We start from the raw sequence: 15,536 nt of genomic DNA, 5'->3' as shown, positions 1-15,536 counted from the left end.
GCCGCCGCCGGCTCGTTCGAGAGTAGCTTCCGCGGCCAGCCGTGCGAACGGACGCGGCCTACGCACCGTTGGCACGGCGCCAGCAGCCTCGGCTCGCTCGCTTCACGCGCTTGGATGTCCGGGTGCCCACGGCTGCGTGCCGCCCCCGGTCCGACAACGGCGCGGTCGAGACACGGCCATGGCCTGTAGCCAGCAACTCTTTGTGGGGTCGGCCGTTGTTTAGTGCCATATAGCCGCACGCTGACAGGCCCAGGCACCCAGGCACAAGGCACAGCTGGGCCTGAGACCCCACCAGAACCCGCCAAGCGAACCGTAGCGCCCTGGTGCCGGCACCGGTCACTGGACGGCGCGCTGTCCCGGTCACTGGACCGGTCACTGGACCTGCCGGCGGGGTGCCGGAGGCCCTTCGGCGGCTGACCGGCGCTGTCCTGCGGCCGCCAGCGAGACGCGCTCGCCGACGCGTCCGCCCGCAGGTGTGGGCGGCCATCGCCGGCGGTCCAGGGCAGTCGCCACTGCGGCAGAGGCCGCCGGCGGCCAGCGGCCTCCGGGCCCTGGCCCGTCTGCTCTGGCCCGCCTCCACCGGCCTCCACCGGCGCCTGCGCCACAGTGCCGATGGTACCCGCCGTCCAAACGGCGGTGACGAGGTGACGGCGTACGCACAGCCGATCCGCCGCCTTGGACCTGAGGCTGGGCCGCATCCGGTCACGGATCGGAGCCGCGTGGTCGGGGGGTGGCCGTGCGTGGCGCCGCGCGCGCCGTTGAGGACAGACCTGCTAGATTCGCCGCACGCAAGGGCCCGGTTGGGGGACGCGCCGTACGTCTGCCGCCTAACCGCCACGCATGTCTTGTACGACCGCCACAGCGCCGCGTTGGGCGTGGCCCGCCTGCCCGGCCGATCTCCTCCGGCCACGGGTCGCCGTCACGACCGCGGTTGGCCCTGTAGCCGGCCTGGCCCGGAAAAGCTCCTTTCCGCACGCATTCCGGCGCGTTCCGACCAGCGGTCCCGACGGCTGGCACGCGGCCGTCACAGCCGTCATGCCCGCCAGGTGCGTCCGATTTCAGCCGCGCCGCGCCGGCCCTACCGACCTGACGCTGCCACTAGCCCTGTCCGGCGCCGCACTCGCCCTACGATCTTGCTTCCACCGGCTATCGCGCCTGCCGCGCCGGCTGCTCCTTGCTGCGGACCAGTCTGAGCGCGGCTTCGACGCGTCGTGCTTGTGTTGCGTGTGGGGTTGCCTGCTTGGCGGGCGGCCTATGGCCGCATCCGCTCGCCGCACGGCCGCCGGCACGACCGAAACGCATGATTTTGGCCCCACCGAACCCTGCGCTCGACTGGGCCGTCGCCAGGACCGTGACACGTCCACGGTTCCGATGGTGCGCCCAGCCCTGTTTCCGGATGAGACGACCACGCACTCCTACGTTCGGCCGCCCTTCCCGGCAGGAGGCACGGAGTACGTGCTGCGGCGTGCGCGCCGATCCTTGTGTGACCGTGCCGATGCCGGTGGGCGCCCACCGTAGTGCCGCATGTGAAGCCCTGCCGGCAGCTCTGTTGAGGAGGCTCCGATGGGACGCGCTGCCAGTTTGGGTGCCTGGTAGACCAACGCGTATGCTCTATAAACAAAGCTGCCCGCCCGGCGCTCGTCGACGCAGCTCTATGCGAGACAGCGCCGTCAGCCAGGCCGCTGGCTACTTGCTGGTACTGCCGGCAGTCCGCATTCAGCATCTGACGGAGCCACCTCTTCTCAGCGTGCCGATGCAACCCCCACGCCTCAGCGCCCTCGGATCGAGCGTGTCACCGACCAAGCGGCGGCGCAATATTTCCGGGACCGCGCACTCGAAGCGAGCCCGGAGTAGATAGCACCACCGTGGCAGTGACGGGCGCCCAGCTGTCGGTGCCTGTCAGCTGGGTTCTCGGTTCGTCGCGTGTGGCCGCTCGCGGGTGTTCTCGCTTAACCGCCAGACGGCGCCATGTCGTGATCGTGTCGCAGCTGTCACGACCGCCACCCGCCGTGGCGCCAGCAGCCGCGAGCTCCCGTGTGCTACACGCGCGCGTGCTACGCGGTCGCGGCCTGTCCAGACCAGCACCGGCGCTCAGACCCTATGGCTGTGTACCACCGACCTGGCGGTCCGCCGCCAAGCCCAGGCTGCCAAGCCGCAGACCACCGGATCGTCGTCGTCATTTCTTCATACGTGCGGCATCCGTGGCTATTGGCCAGCCTGCGCGCGCGGCCGGCCATGTTGTGGCCGACAGTGGACTGGACGCGTCTATCGACCCCTGGCGGCACCTCCGCTGAGGGGACTGCTTTTTGTCAGAGGTCTAGACGGGGTGTTCCGCCCCTACGGCAGAGCCGCCGGCCGGCGCGTAAGATGCCCTAAACCTACCGCGCAGCAGCGGCCGCTGCAGCCAGCCGGGGCGTTCAGTAGCGGCAACTCGGTGTCTGGGCTGTCTGCGAGCCGGCGGCCGGCCGGCAGACGGCGGCGGCGGCGACACTGAGCGCAGGCGACGCGGAGCGGGTCACGAGCAGCACAGCGCGTCTCAGCTGTCCACTAATGCATCCAGTAGACCAGGCCGATCCCTAATTGCAAGTCCACTGTATGCCAGAGGGCGTCTTCTGCAGCGCGGCCACCCCCGTCGCCGCCGAAGGCAGACGCCGGCAAAGATGCCTGTCTTTGGACCTTGCGCTAGACTCGCCCGCAGGTGGCTGTCGCCCCTGGCGGGGCGTCCCAGACGCTCGCAGCGGCCGTCTACGACGCACTATGGGCGAGCGGCGGTGTCGCCACTGGCGTGCCGCGCATGCGAGACAGAGGCCAACAGCCGGTCGGTCGCGGCAGCACTGCGGCCGGCGCAAGAGGCCGAGCACCCCTGCCGTCAGAAGCCAGCTGACGGAAGTCACCGTCGGGTGCCTGCAGATCCGACAGCCAAGGCAGCCAGTGCCTGGCTGTGACGTCGGGGTGCGGCGCAGGGCAGGGCGAATCGCCACGGGCCCTGTCCGCGCAACGACACATTGGCGGTGTGGGGTCGCCGGTGCGACGGCGATAAGATGAGCTCATAGCCCCCGCAGCGGCGGACCATACCCAAAGGACGGCGGCTAGCGGCGGCCGGTCGCGTCTTATGGTCTAATCCGGCTGCGCCGGGTCCTAGCAGGGCTTGGCTCGGGCTAGGGCCGCGTCCACAGCAGTCCCTGCAACGTAGAGGTGCGGCGCGCGGAGGCGCTATGGCGCCACGGCGCGCCACAGCAGCGTCACCGCGGCAACAGGCAGACGCCACGGCCTGCTATCGGGCCCGCATTGGTAAGCGCTGGCGGCGGAGCCACCGTGGTTGCCGTCGGTGCCGGCGACGCCGGTAGAGCCGCGGACAGCTCTCGGGCCTGCCGCCAGGCGCTGGGCCGGCCCGGCCGTCGCCCCGCGTCGGCGCTGGCCGCCCGGCGGAGGCCGACGGCGGGCGGGGAGACCGTGCGCGGCGTAGTGTGGCGAGGTGCGGCCGCCCCCGGCGCACCGCCGCCGCACCCTGGTGCTGCGAGCCGCGGGCCGCACGGCTGGCGCGGCTCGCACGGCCGGTCGGGCCGCGGCTGTGCGCAGACGCGCGCGGCCGACGGCGGCCGGCGGCCGGAGGGCCGCGCAGGGCCGCGGATTGTGCGGCTCGCGGTGGCGTGTGCATGCGTGGCGCAGCGCATGCAGAGGCCCGCGTAGTGGACCGCGCAGTGGATGGGACCACTAATCGTGGGCGGCTGGGCGCTCCCAGCGGCCGGCCGGCCTCTGTCGGCGGTGGGCCGGCCGGGCCGAGCGGTAAACCCTAAACGCCAAAGTCAAACCCTAACAAGCGACATCCGCAGCGCGCCGCGGGCTCCGCTTGCCGTCCACTGGTCGTTGTGTCCACTAAGCCGCGGGTTGTCCACTATTCGCAGGCGCTGCCGACAAAGGCTGCCCAATCCTTTCCGCGGCCTTTCCTTCCCTCTTTCCCTCCACGCTTACGGCCCTCCACGCTGACGATACCACGACCGCATCCGCGACCAGCAGACCGGCACTAGCAGCGGTTCCAGCAAGCACGGGCAGACCACTCGTGCGCGACACAGCAGGACCCGAATTCGCACGCCCGCGTTGGATGGCTGCAAACACGCGGCCACGGACGGTTTAAGCTGCGATAGCTGGCCAGAGAGCGATAGGCTCACAAGGTAGGCTCGACGATGGCCCGCGGCAGCGGCCGGCGGCGGCCGGCGGCGCTGTGGGCGGGCGGCAAGCGGGCGGCCGCTGCGCCGGCAGCCCCCGCCGGAGGGCTGGGCAGCGGCCCGCACGGACCGCAGACAGGGCTGACCCGCAGACGTCCTTGCCGGCGAATTCACGCACAGTGATCGGCAGGCGCAATTGAGCGCGGCCCACGGGCATGACTAGCACTTTCGACCCCAAGCAGCCGGTGCTGCAGGCGCCGCCGCCGACGGGCGGCCCCGCGCTGGGGCACCACCACCACCATCACCATCACCATCACCACCACCACCACACCAAGCACCACAACCACGAGAGCGGGTGGAAGGAGCCGTCGCTGAGCCCCAAGTCGCAGGCGCCGCCGGCCACGTCGACGGTGACGGCGGCCGGGACGAGCAGCGGCGCGGGCACGCCGACGCACTCGAAGATCTACCACCAGCACCAGGCGCACCTGCAGCAGCTGCAGCGCGATCGCGAGGCGGCTAAGGCGGGCACGCCGGTGCCGCCGCGGTTGCACCACAGCAACACGCTGCCGCTGCAGCGGCCGGTGCTGCACGCGGCGATGAACGGCGCGGCGCCGTCGGCGGCGTCGACGGCGTCGTCGTCGTCGCCGCGGGACCACTCGGCGGCGTCGTGCTCGTCCGCGTCGTCGACGTCATCGGCGGGGTCGTCGCTGAACAACGACGAGGAGAACCTGGAGGACTACTGCAAGGGCGGGTACCACCCGGTCCAGATTGGCGAGGTCTACAAGGACGGGCGGTACACGGTCGTGCGCAAGCTCGGCTGGGGCCACTTCTCGACGGTGTGGCTGGCGCGCGACAACGAGACGGGCACGCACGTCGCACTCAAGGTCGTGCGGTCCGCGAGCCACTACACCGAGACCGCGCTGGACGAGATCAAGCTTCTGGAGCGGATTGTGACGGCGAACCCGTCCCACCCGGGCAAGTCGCACGTCGTGTCGCTGCTGGACTCGTTCCACCACACGGGCCCGAACGGCAAGCACGTGTGCATGGTCTTCGAGGTGCTCGGCGAGAACCTGCTGGGCCTCATCCGGCGGTTCAACCACCGGGGCGTGCCTGTGTCGATCGTCAAGCAGATCACGAAGCAGGTCCTGCTCGGCCTGGACTATCTGCACCGCGAGTGCGGCATCATCCACACAGACCTCAAGCCCGAGAACATCCTGCTCGAGATCGGCGACGTCGAGGAAATCGTGCGCGCGGTCGAGCTCGACGAGGCCAACAAGCGCAAGGAGCGCGAGGAAGCCCGCAAGGTGCGCGCGCGCAAGGCGGCCGCGCAGAACGAGCGCGACCGCGTGGGCCGGCGCTCGCGGCGGCAGACGCTCATCACGGGCTCGCAGCCGCTGCCGAGCCCGCTCGCCGCCTCGTTCTCGTCGTCGTCGTACTTCGGCGACCTGACCATGTCGCCGATCACGGCCAAGGGCGACGATGAGCTGCGCACCAAGGAGCGCGAGAAGTCCACGGACGTGATCGAGGACGGCCTGTCGTCGATCTCGCTGTCGCAGTCGTCGTTCTCGCTGCGCGGCTCGTTCTCGGCCGGGTCCACACCGCCGCTGGAGGACCTGATCTCGGTCAAGATCGCCGACCTCGGCAACGCCTGCTGGGTCGACCACCACTTCACGAACGACATCCAGACGCGCCAGTACCGCTCCCCAGAGGTCATCCTGGGCGCGTCCTGGGGCGCGTCCGCGGACGTGTGGAGCATGGCCTGTCTGGTCTTCGAGCTGATCACGGGCGACTACCTGTTCGACCCGCAGAACGGCAGCAAGTACTCCAAGGACGACGACCACGTTGCCCAGATCATCGAGCTGCTCGGCCGGTTCCCGCGCCACCTGGCGCTCGGCGGCCGCTGGAGCATGGAGTTCTTCAACCGCAAGGGCGAGCTGCGCAACATCAGCAAGCTGCGCCCTTGGGCGCTTGCCGACGTCCTGCACGACAAGTACCACCGCGACACGCTCGACGCCCAGGCCACGGCCAGCTTCTTGCTGCCCATGCTCGAGCTCAATCCGGAGCGTCGGGCCGACGCTGGCGGCATGTCCAATCACGAGTGGCTCTCGGACGTCCTCGGCGCGGTCGGCCACATCGACCGCGAGACCGGCGCCTCCGGCAGCGCCATCCCCGGCTGGGCTGCCGAGGTTCCCCGGCGATAGACGGCCGGCCGTTTGCGCACATTCCGACGCCCGCGCGCCCTGCGCACCCCGCCGGCCGCCGCCCTCCGGCCGGCCTGCCTGCGCGGCCGCGCCTGTTCCCCGCCGGCCGCGCCGCCCTAGATTGACGACGTTCGTACGCTTTTTTGGATAAATAATGTAACAGATAGTTTGGTGTATGTACCTTGGATTAGAACAGATCGCATGACATTCTATTAAAAGAAGAGGCCAGCTGGCATGACGTGCTGCGCCCGCGTGCTGCAGCACTGCGCCGTCGGGCTGTGTTGCTCCCGCCGTGGCCGTCGTGGCCTCCTGGTGGTGGTCTCGTGGCTGTTGGCCGTCGTCGCCGTTGGCGCTGTTCAGGCCGTTGGGCATTTTTGCTGATCGTGGCCAATTGTGTAAACAAGCCTGTGTACACGCTTCCCCATCTCCGTGCCGCAGCGACCCATCACCATGCCGTCCTTCTGGCCGTTCAAGGTACGTGTGCGTGTGGCCGCGCTGATTGCAGACGCGGACGACCGCCGAGACGTACGAGCGGGCGCTGCGCGACTCGCACACCAAGATCCAGGCGGCCGAGTCGCGCCTGCTCGGTCTGCGGGCGTCGTACCGGCGCGTGCGCGTCCTGGTCACGCTGTACGGCTCGTTTGTGTACCTGGCGTACGTGGTGTACGTGGTGCTGGCGCGCAGCCGCGGCGGGGCCCGGCTGACGGCGCCGTGGCTGGCCGCGCTCGTGGCAGCGCCGGTGGGCATCTTTGCGGTGCGCCGGCTGGTCTGCGTGGTCTACGAGCGGCTGATTGCCGGCGTGGACGAGCGCCTGGGCCGGCTGCGCCGCGACCAGAAGATCAAGATCGAGGAGATGAAGGAGAAGTCGGGGTACTACTCGACGCGGGCGCTGCTGGAGCGGTTTGACGACTCGAACGGGCCCAAGGATAAGGAGAGCCCCAAGGTACAGCGGCGGAGCAGCCGGCTCCAGCAGCAGCAGCAGCAGCAGCAGCAGCGGGGCCCGCCGGACGCGGCGCTGGCCGCGCTCGTGCCCCCGCTCGATCCGGCCGGCCGGCCGGTGTACACGCCGTCGCACGCGCCCGTGGTCGTGCACGACGGCCCCCCACGCTGGTACGACCGGCTGCTGGACGCGCTCGTGGGCGAGGACGAGACCAGCCCAAAGAACCGGTACGCCCTGATCTGCAGCAACTGCCGCGCACACAACGGCCTGGCTCCGCCCGGCTGCACGGACCCGGGAGAGGTGCGGTACATGTGTCCGGTGTGCGGCCAGTGGAATCCGGCAGACAAGGACGCGGACGAGCTGGGCAAGAGCGACGGCGACGGCGAGCAGGAGGCGGCTGACACGGACGCGGAGCCGGACGCGGAGCCGGACGCGGACGCGGACGCGGACGCCGTGGGGGTCGCCTCCGACGCGGACGCCGAGTCCCCGGAGCCTGTGTCCGTGGACGCGGACCCGGCCGGACCGACGGACTCGGTCCGCCGACGGACGCGCCGGCCCGCGGAGGAGTGACCCGCCGCACCCCGTGCGGCGTGGGCCCGCGGGTCCGGACCGGGTCCCGCACCGCCACTGGCGCACCTCCAGCGGCGACGAGCCGAGCGTGGCTGCTCGGCAGGTCGCACAAGCCATGCGCGCTGGATCCTGCCGCAGGCAGTCGCCCCCGACCGGGCCGCCGGGGGGCCGTGCACCGCCACCGGCAAGCCTCCGGCGACGGGTCGTCGAGGCTGGTGCCGGCAGTTACACAGAACACGCACGGCGGCCGCCCTGCCGGCAGGCCGTCGCGCCGCGCCGCGTGCGGCTCGCGCCGCACCGCGTGCGGCGCCCGCCGCCGCCCGCCGCCGCCCGCCGCTCAGGCAGCGAATAAAACACGGCGCTAGCCGCGCTCTCGGCAGACTTGCCACGGTCACTCTAGGCGCCAGCCTAACCTTTCCGCCCGTAGCTAAGCCGGCCACGGCCGCCGAGTCACCCCGACTAGTTCCGCGCCCGCCCGAGCGTGTGCACGGGCTGCCGCCACATTGCGGACGTGCGGGCGGCCATGTGCGATGGACCGGGGAGCGCGTAGAGCTCGACACAGGGCGGCAGCGCACCGGCAGCGGCACCAACAGCGGCCGGCAGCAGCCGGAGCGCAGCCGGCGGCGGTCTCGACGTCCGGCTGCGGCCACAGGCCGCCGCAGCCCGTGGGCGGCCGTCCTCGGTCTGCGGCGTGCTCGTCGCAGCCGCCATCGGCCGTTGCCGGCCGTCCCCATGGACGGGTAATCCCGTCTTAAGCCGCGCAAAATTTATAAGACTCACGTCCAGCAACGAGGGCGCCATCCGCCGTCTTTCCGGCCTGTCAGAGATCCCGGATCTCGCTCCCTGCTCGTGTCGAACGTGCGAGTCCGCCTGCAGCTGCTGATCTGTCGATCGGCGCTGATTGCTACCACCGCGATGAATCGGATCCTGTTTTCTGCGCGCGCGGCCCGCCCCGCGCGTCTGGCCTGCGCCAGCCTGCGGCGGCCGCTGGTCTGCGGCCGACGGCCGCTGGTGACCGGCAGCGCGGCGACGGCCGCGGACGGCGTCGTCGCCAAGGCCACGTCGATCTTCGAGCTTGGCCAGGACGGCTACGCGCCGCGGCATCTTGGATCGTCGACCGGCGACCAGCTGCAGCACATGCTGGCGTGCGTCGGCCGCGGACAGAAGAAGTACGAGAGCCTGGACGCGTTCGTGGCGGACGTGGTGCCCGAGTCGGTGCTGAGCCAGCGGGCGCTGCAGATCGAGCCCGCGGCCGGCTACACCGAGACGGAGCTCCTCCAGCGGCTGCGGACGATCGCAGACCAGAACCAGGTCCTGCGGTCGTACATCGGGATGGGGTACTACAACACCAAGACGCCCAAGGTGATCCTGCGCAACATGCTCGAGTGCCCGGAGTGGTACACGTCGTACACGCCGTACCAGCCCGAGATCTCGCAGGGCCGGCTGGAGAGCCTGATCAACTACCAGACGCTGGTCACGGACCTGACGGGGATGGACATTGCGAACGCGTCGCTGCTGGACGAGGCCACGGCCGGCGCCGAGGCCATGCTGGTGGCGTTCCACCACCTGCGCGGCAAGAAGACGCGGTTTTTCGTCGACGCGGGCGTGCACCCGCAGACGATCGACTGCGTGGTGGCGCGCGGCGAGGTGCTCGGCCTGGAGGTCGTGGTGGGCGACGCCAAGACGGAGCTGGCGGCGGCCGCGGCCGACGGCCGGCTGTGCGGCGCCATGGTGCAGTACCCGGCCACGGACGGCACCGTGGCCGACTACGCGGCGGCGGCCGCGACCGTGCACGGCGCGGGCGGGCTGCTGTGCGTGGCCGCGGACCTGCTGGCGCTGACCGTGCTGGCGCCGCCGTCGTCGTTCGGCGCCGACATCGTGTTCGGGTCGTCGCAGCGGTTCGGCGTGCCGCTGGGCTACGGCGGCCCCCACGCGGCGTTCTTCGCTGCGCGCGACGTGCTCAAGCGCAAGATCCCCGGCCGCATCATCGGCCTGTCCAAGGACCGGCTCGGCAAGCCGGCGTACCGGCTGTCGCTGCAGACGCGCGAGCAGCACATCCGCCGCGAGAAGGCCACGTCCAACATCTGCACGGCGCAGGCGCTGCTGGCCAACATGGCGGCCATGTACGCCGTGTACCACGGCCCGACGGGCCTGCAGGAGATCGCGCGGCGCGTGCACGCGACGGCGACGATCGCCGCCGGCGTCCTGGGCCCCGCCGTGGTCAATGAGACCTGGTTCGACACGCTGACGGTGGCCACGGACGCGGACGCGGCCGTGGCCCGCGCGCGTCTGGCCGGCATCAACCTGCGCCGCGTGTCCGACACCGCCGTCGGCGTCTCGTTCGACGAGACCGTGACCCAGGCCGACCTCGTCGACGTGCTGTGCGCGCTCAAGCCCGAGACCGAGCCGGCGGCGGTCGCGGCGGCGGTCGAGGCTGCCGCGCGCGACGTCGCCGGCCTCGCGGCGGCCCCGGCGGGCTTTGCGCGCCAGGGCAAGATCCTCGACTACGCCGTCTTCAACTCGTACCACACCGAGACCGAGATGCTGCGGTACATGCACCGGCTGCAGGCCAAGGACCTGTCGCTGGCCAACTCGATGATCCCGCTCGGCAGCTGCACCATGAAGCTCAACGCGACCACGCAGATGATTCCGGTCTCGTGGGAGTCGCTCGGCGGCCTGCACCCGTTCGTGCCCCGCGACCAGGCCCGCGGCTACGAGACGCTCGTGCGCGAGCTCGAGGCCGACCTCGCCGACATCACCGGCTTCGCCGGGGTGTCGCTGCAGCCCAACTCGGGCGCGCAGGGCGAGTACACCGGGCTGCGGGTGATCCGCGCGTACCTGGACGCGGCCGGCCAGGGCCAGCGCGACGTCTGCCTGATCCCGGTCTCGGCGCACGGCACCAACCCCGCGTCTGCGGCCATGGCCGGCATGAAGGTCGTCCCGGTCAACTGCCTGGCCAAGACGGGCGAACTGGACCTGGCGGACCTCGAGGCCAAGGCGGCCAAGCACGCGGACCGGCTGGCCGCGTTCATGATCACGTACCCGTCCACGTTCGGCGTGTTCGAGGACACGGTCAAGCGCGCGATCGCCATCGTGCACGGCCACGGCGGCCAGGTGTACATGGACGGCGCCAACATGAACGCGCAGATCGGGCTGTGCTCGCCGGGCGACATCGGCGCGGACGTGTGCCACCTGAACCTGCACAAGACGTTCTGCATCCCGCACGGCGGCGGCGGCCCGGGCGTCGGCCCGATCTGCGTGGCGCCGCACCTGGTCGACTTTCTGCCGCGGCACACGCACGAGATCGCCGAGGGCTACCACGCCGGCGACAAGGCCATCGCCGCGGTCTCGGCCGCGCCGTGGGGCTCGGCCTCGATCCTGCCGATCTCGTGGGCGTACATCAAGATGATGGGCGCGCGCGGGCTGGCCAACTCGACCAAGCTGGCGCTGCTCAACGCCAACTACATGGCCGCGCGGCTGGCCGACCACTACCGGATCCTGTACACCAACAAGCACGGCCTGTGCGCGCACGAGTTCATCCTCGACGTGCGCGAGTTTGCGGCCACGGCCGGCGTCGAGGCCATCGACATCGCCAAGCGGCTGCAGGACTACGGCTTCCACGCGCCGACCATGTCGTGGCCGGTGACGGGCACGCTCATGGTCGAGCCCACCGAGAGCGAGTCGATTGCGGAGCTCGACCGGTTCTGCGACGCGCTGATCCAGATCCGCGCGGAGATCGCCGACATTGCCGAGGGCCGCGCCTCGCGCACCGTCAACCTGCTCAAGATGGCGCCGCACTCGCTCGGCGACCTCGTGCGCGACGACGCCTGGGCCGACCGCGGCTACTCGCGCGACGACGCCGCGTACCCGCTGCCGTGGGTGCGCGAGCGCAAGTTCTGGCCGTCCGTCACCCGGCTGGACGACGCGTACGGCGACCTGAACCTGTTCTGCACGTGCGGCTCCGTCGAGGATCACGTGGAGTAGGGCCGGGCCGTGCGCCGCACGCCGTGCGGCGCGGGCCTCCGGCGGCGCTCCGCTGAGGGCGCCGCACACCGTGCGGCGCACACCGCGCCGCACCAGTGGCTGGCACCGCCACGCCCACGAGCCGCACGCTGTGCGGCTCACCTGCCGCGGCCCGCCGCGGCTTCAACATTGCATTCAACTCGGCCTGCGTCAACCGCAGGCCCGCATCACGTTCAACCTTTGCATGCACGGCGCGCGCGCCGGATATATGGAAAAATACATATGTACAGCCTACTCGGCGACCTCGGCCCGGATCAGCCGGCCCTGGCCGTTCCACTGGGTCGCGTTGAGGTTGCGCACGAGCCGGTACGCCTCCGGGCGCGACGCCAGCCGCACGATAAAGCGCGCGGCCTCGTCCACGTCCACGCGGTCGATCGCCTGCCGCTCGTCCGGCACGGTCTCGTAGCCGTCCAGGCCCTTCCACAGCCGGTCGTACGACAGCCCGTACGGCAGGCCGCTCAGGATCACGGCCACGCCGGGCCCGGCCACCAGCTCGGCCGGCCGCGCGGTCGTGCGCGCAGCCACGTCGTCGGCGATGTGGTAGAACTTGAGCAGCTGGCCGTTGAGCTCGCAGTTGTCGCCGTCGGCCTTGAACGCCGCGGCCGCGGCCGGCGTGGCAAACTCGAGCACGTACCCGAGGTGCCGGGCCAGCGTGGTGCTGTCGCGCAGCCGGTGCACGGCAAACGGCGCCGCGCCGGGCGTGTAGTCCCGCGACAGACGGTGCAGGTCCGACGGCAGAAACGACGCGCACGGCGTCTGCAGCTTCAGGAACCGCGTCGCCTCGCGCGGCGCGTTGCGTGGCACCCGCGACAGCGCCGTCACCTGCTTGGCCGCAGCCACCTCGGCCGGGTCCGTGGCCACGTCCGCAAAGTAGTTGCGCTCCGCGTTCGGCCGCGGCCGGAAGATCCGCTCCACCGGGCTCTTGCCGCCCGGCGAGGCCGCGTCCTTCTGCGCCTGCTTCTGGTGCGCCCGCAGCCGCAGCTGCAGCGAGTCGTGCGGCTGCAGGAAGATCTGCTCGAGCAGCTGCTGGATCTTGCGGTCGTTCTCGGCAATCGCCGCCCGCAGCTCCGCGGTCTCGCCGTCGGCCGCCCGGCCAGCGGCGCGGCTCCGCGGTCGCCGGTCGGCCCCACGCTCGTGTGTGGTCGACAGCAGCGTGTCGTAGTCGGTTTCGTCGTCCTTTTTGGCCGGCCGCCGGCCGGTCTGCGAAAACGCGCGCGAGCGGCCGCGGGCGGCCGCGCCGGCCGCGCCCGCCGTCCGAGCCGTCGCCCGCGTCGCGCCCGACCGGCCGGCCGCCAGAACTGTGCGCGCAAGGCCCATGTTCGTCGGGGGCGGGGAATTGTTGCCGGGCCTGTGTGCGCTGGTTTTTGGCCAAAAATTCTCGTGATGTCGCCGACAGCGGCGGTGAGTTTCACGCCCTGGAGGCCTCGCTTACCCGCGCTCGTTTGGGCTGCCCATCGCCGTAGCTCGCGCGCCGGCGGCTGCGCGCGGCGCAGGCGCCGGCACGCAGGCCGCCGGGCGGCCGGCCCGGCCGCCGGGCCACTACCGCGGCCGGCCGTCGGCTCTATCACGTAGCCTCCCTCAGCTATAAACGCTCTACGTCGCCGCAACTGGCCCAGCCACCCATCCATCTGACCCCAATGGACGCCGAGGAGTTTCGCAAGGCGGCCCACGAGGCCGTCGACTACATCGTCGACTACTACGCGCAGCTCGACCAGACGCCGGTCGCGTCCGCGGTCCAGCCGGGCTTTCTGCAGCCGCAGCTGCCAGCGACCATGCCGCAGCACGGCGAGGCCTGGCCGGCGATCCAGGCCGACTTCGACGCCAAGATCATGCCCGGCATGATGAGCTGGCAGCACCCCAACTTCCTGGGGTTCTTTCCGGCGTGCACGTCGTACCCGTCCATGCTCGGTGAGCTCTACTCGTCCGCGTTCTCCGCGCCGGCGTTCAACTGGCTGTGCTCGCCGTCGGTGACCGAGCTTGAGACGGTGGTGCTGGACTGGCTGGCGGACGCGTGCGCGCTGCCGGCCGGGTTCCGGTCCGCGTCCGGCGTCGGCGGCGGCGTCATCCAGGGCTCGGCGTCCGAGGCCGTGGTGACGGTCATGGTGGCCGCGCGCGAGCGGTTCCTGGAGGCGCTGTGCGCGGACGTGGCGGCCGACGACGTGGCCGGGCGCGACGCGATCAAGGACGCCGCGCGCGGCAAGCTGGTCGCGCTGGCGTCGTCGCAGACGCACTCGTCCACGGAGAAGGCCGCGCGCATCGCCGGCGTGCGGTTCCACGCGGTGCCGACGGCGGCCGCGGACGAGTACGCGCTGACGGGCGCGGCGCTGGCCGCGGCGATCGCGGACCTGCGCGCGGCCGGGCTGATGCCCTTCTACGTGACGGCGTCGATCGGCACGACCACCGTCTGCGCGGTCGACCGGCTCGCCGAGATCGCGGCCGTCGCCGACGCGCAGCCGGGCCCGCGCCTGTGGCGCCACGTCGACGCGGCCTACGCCGGCGCGGCCATGATCTGCCCGGAGCTGCGCGCGTCGTGCCTGGACGGCGTCGACGGCTTCGACTCGTTCGACGTCAACATGCACAAGTGGCTGCTCGTCAACTTCGACGCCAGCTGCCTGTTTGTGCGCGACCGGCGCGACCTGACCGACGCGCTCTCGATCCTGCCGCCGTACTTGCGCTCGGCCGACATGGGCTCGGCCGCGATCAACTACCGCGACTGGCAGATCCCGCTGGGCCGCCGGTTCCGCGCGCTCAAGATCTGGTTCGTCATGCGGTCGTACGGCCTGGACGGACTGCGCGCGCACATCCGGCGCACGGCCGACATCGGCGCCCGGTTCGCGGCGCTGGTCGCAGCCGACCCGGCCTTTGCCACCGTCACGCCGCCGCGGTTCGGCCTGACCGTGTTCCAGGTGCGGCCGGCGCCGGACGCGGACCTGGCCGCGTGCAACGCGCTCACGCGCGCCGTGGCCGACCGCGTGGCGGCCGACAACCGGTTCTACCTGACGGCGAGCGCGTTCGGGCCGTACTATGTCATGCGCGTCGTTGTCGGCAGCGACTGGTCGACCGAGCAGGCCGTGGTCGATGCGTTCGCGTACATCAAGGGCCTGGCCGCGGAACTGGCCGCCGGCCTGGGCAAATAGAGCCAACGATTGCTACCTATCAGATCGCCGGCCGCATGGCCTTGGTGTTGTCCAGGTTGATCACCACCCGCCGCTGGTAGTTTTCCCAGAGCTGCGACAGCAGCTCGATGTCCATGTTTTGCTTGTTGAGATCCTGGCGTCAGCGGGCGCGCGACGCGACGTACCTGGAGCGTGCTGTTGAGCAGCACGACGGCCTCGTTGAGCTTCTCGACCGAGCTGATGATGCGGGCGACGAGCGCGTTCTGGACCTGGTCGTGCGGGTTCTCCATGGTGGGGTGCTGGCGGAGGCGGCGCTGGTGTAACGTCGGGGCGGGAGACGCGCGCGCGGCACGCTAATGCACGCTGCCAAACAAACACGCACTCCTGCACCTGTCCGGGCCGAGCGCCACCGGTCCCGAGCACCAAGCGGCCGGCCGCTGCACGGCGGCTGGCGCGCAGGCTGCGGCCGGCCGCGCTCGTGCGCGTGGCGGTGCGGGTCGGGTCGTATCGCGCGCCACGC

At 71.1% G+C, this 15,536-nt stretch overlaps 7 protein-coding genes across 7 annotated transcripts; 5 read left to right on the top strand and 2 right to left on the bottom strand.

Moving 5' to 3' along the window:
• Positions 1–740: 740 nt before the first annotated feature.
• On the top strand, positions 741–1,809 carry V1510DRAFT_271256 (uncharacterized protein). The gene has a single exon (XM_066930592.1). It carries the CDS (start codon positions 841–843, stop codon positions 1,516–1,518), a length of 678 nt encoding a protein of 225 aa, XP_066790867.1. The 5' UTR covers positions 741–840; the 3' UTR covers positions 1,519–1,809.
• A 2,302-nt stretch (positions 1,810–4,111) lies between these two features.
• V1510DRAFT_271235 (protein kinase dsk1) lies at positions 4,112–6,592 on the top strand. The gene is made up of 2 exons (XM_066930591.1): positions 4,112–4,172; positions 4,319–6,592. Exon 2 carries the CDS (start codon positions 4,382–4,384, stop codon positions 6,365–6,367), a length of 1,986 nt encoding a protein of 661 aa, XP_066790866.1. The 5' UTR covers positions 4,112–4,172; positions 4,319–4,381; the 3' UTR covers positions 6,368–6,592.
• Positions 6,557–8,130, top strand: V1510DRAFT_411256 (uncharacterized protein). The gene is made up of 2 exons (XM_066932864.1): positions 6,557–6,841; positions 6,873–8,130. Exons 1-2 carry the CDS (start codon positions 6,818–6,820, stop codon positions 7,875–7,877), a joined length of 1,029 nt encoding a protein of 342 aa, XP_066790865.1. The 5' UTR covers positions 6,557–6,817; the 3' UTR covers positions 7,878–8,130.
• A 392-nt stretch (positions 8,131–8,522) lies between these two features.
• V1510DRAFT_411255 (glycine cleavage system P-protein-domain-containing protein) lies at positions 8,523–11,940 on the top strand. The gene has a single exon (XM_066932863.1). It carries the CDS (start codon positions 8,793–8,795, stop codon positions 11,859–11,861), a length of 3,069 nt encoding a protein of 1,022 aa, XP_066790864.1. The 5' UTR covers positions 8,523–8,792; the 3' UTR covers positions 11,862–11,940.
• Positions 11,941–12,029: 89 nt separating this feature from the next.
• On the bottom strand, positions 12,030–13,353 carry V1510DRAFT_411253 (uncharacterized protein). Its single transcript, XM_066932862.1, has 2 exons — positions 13,178–13,353; positions 12,030–13,114 (listed from the first exon to the last, which is right to left on the bottom strand). The coding sequence occupies exons 1-2, from the start codon at positions 13,215–13,217 to the stop codon at positions 12,132–12,134; spliced, it is 1,023 nt and encodes a 340-aa protein (XP_066790863.1). The 5' UTR covers positions 13,218–13,353; the 3' UTR covers positions 12,030–12,131.
• Positions 13,354–13,483: 130 nt separating this feature from the next.
• On the top strand, positions 13,484–15,056 carry V1510DRAFT_411252 (pyridoxal phosphate-dependent transferase). Its single transcript, XM_066932861.1, has one exon. The coding sequence runs from the start codon at positions 13,538–13,540 to the stop codon at positions 15,035–15,037; it is 1,500 nt and encodes a 499-aa protein (XP_066790862.1). The 5' UTR covers positions 13,484–13,537; the 3' UTR covers positions 15,038–15,056.
• On the bottom strand, positions 15,057–15,306 carry V1510DRAFT_360905 (DASH complex subunit Dad4; the record flags this gene model as incomplete). The annotated part of the gene is made up of 2 exons (XM_066931042.1): positions 15,057–15,170; positions 15,202–15,306. The coding sequence occupies 2 exons, from the start codon at positions 15,304–15,306 to the stop codon at positions 15,057–15,059; spliced, it is 219 nt and encodes a 72-aa protein (XP_066790861.1).
• Between the last annotated feature and the right edge of the window lie 230 nt (positions 15,307–15,536).

Source organism: Dipodascopsis tothii (assembly GCF_038497935.1).
Source record: "Dipodascopsis tothii strain CBS 759.85 unplaced genomic scaffold V1510scaffold_4, whole genome shotgun sequence".
NCBI classification, from domain to species: domain Eukaryota; kingdom Fungi; phylum Ascomycota; class Lipomycetes; order Lipomycetales; family Lipomycetaceae; genus Neoaidaea; species Neoaidaea tothii.
This window is presented reverse-complemented; position numbering and strand designations above follow the sequence as displayed.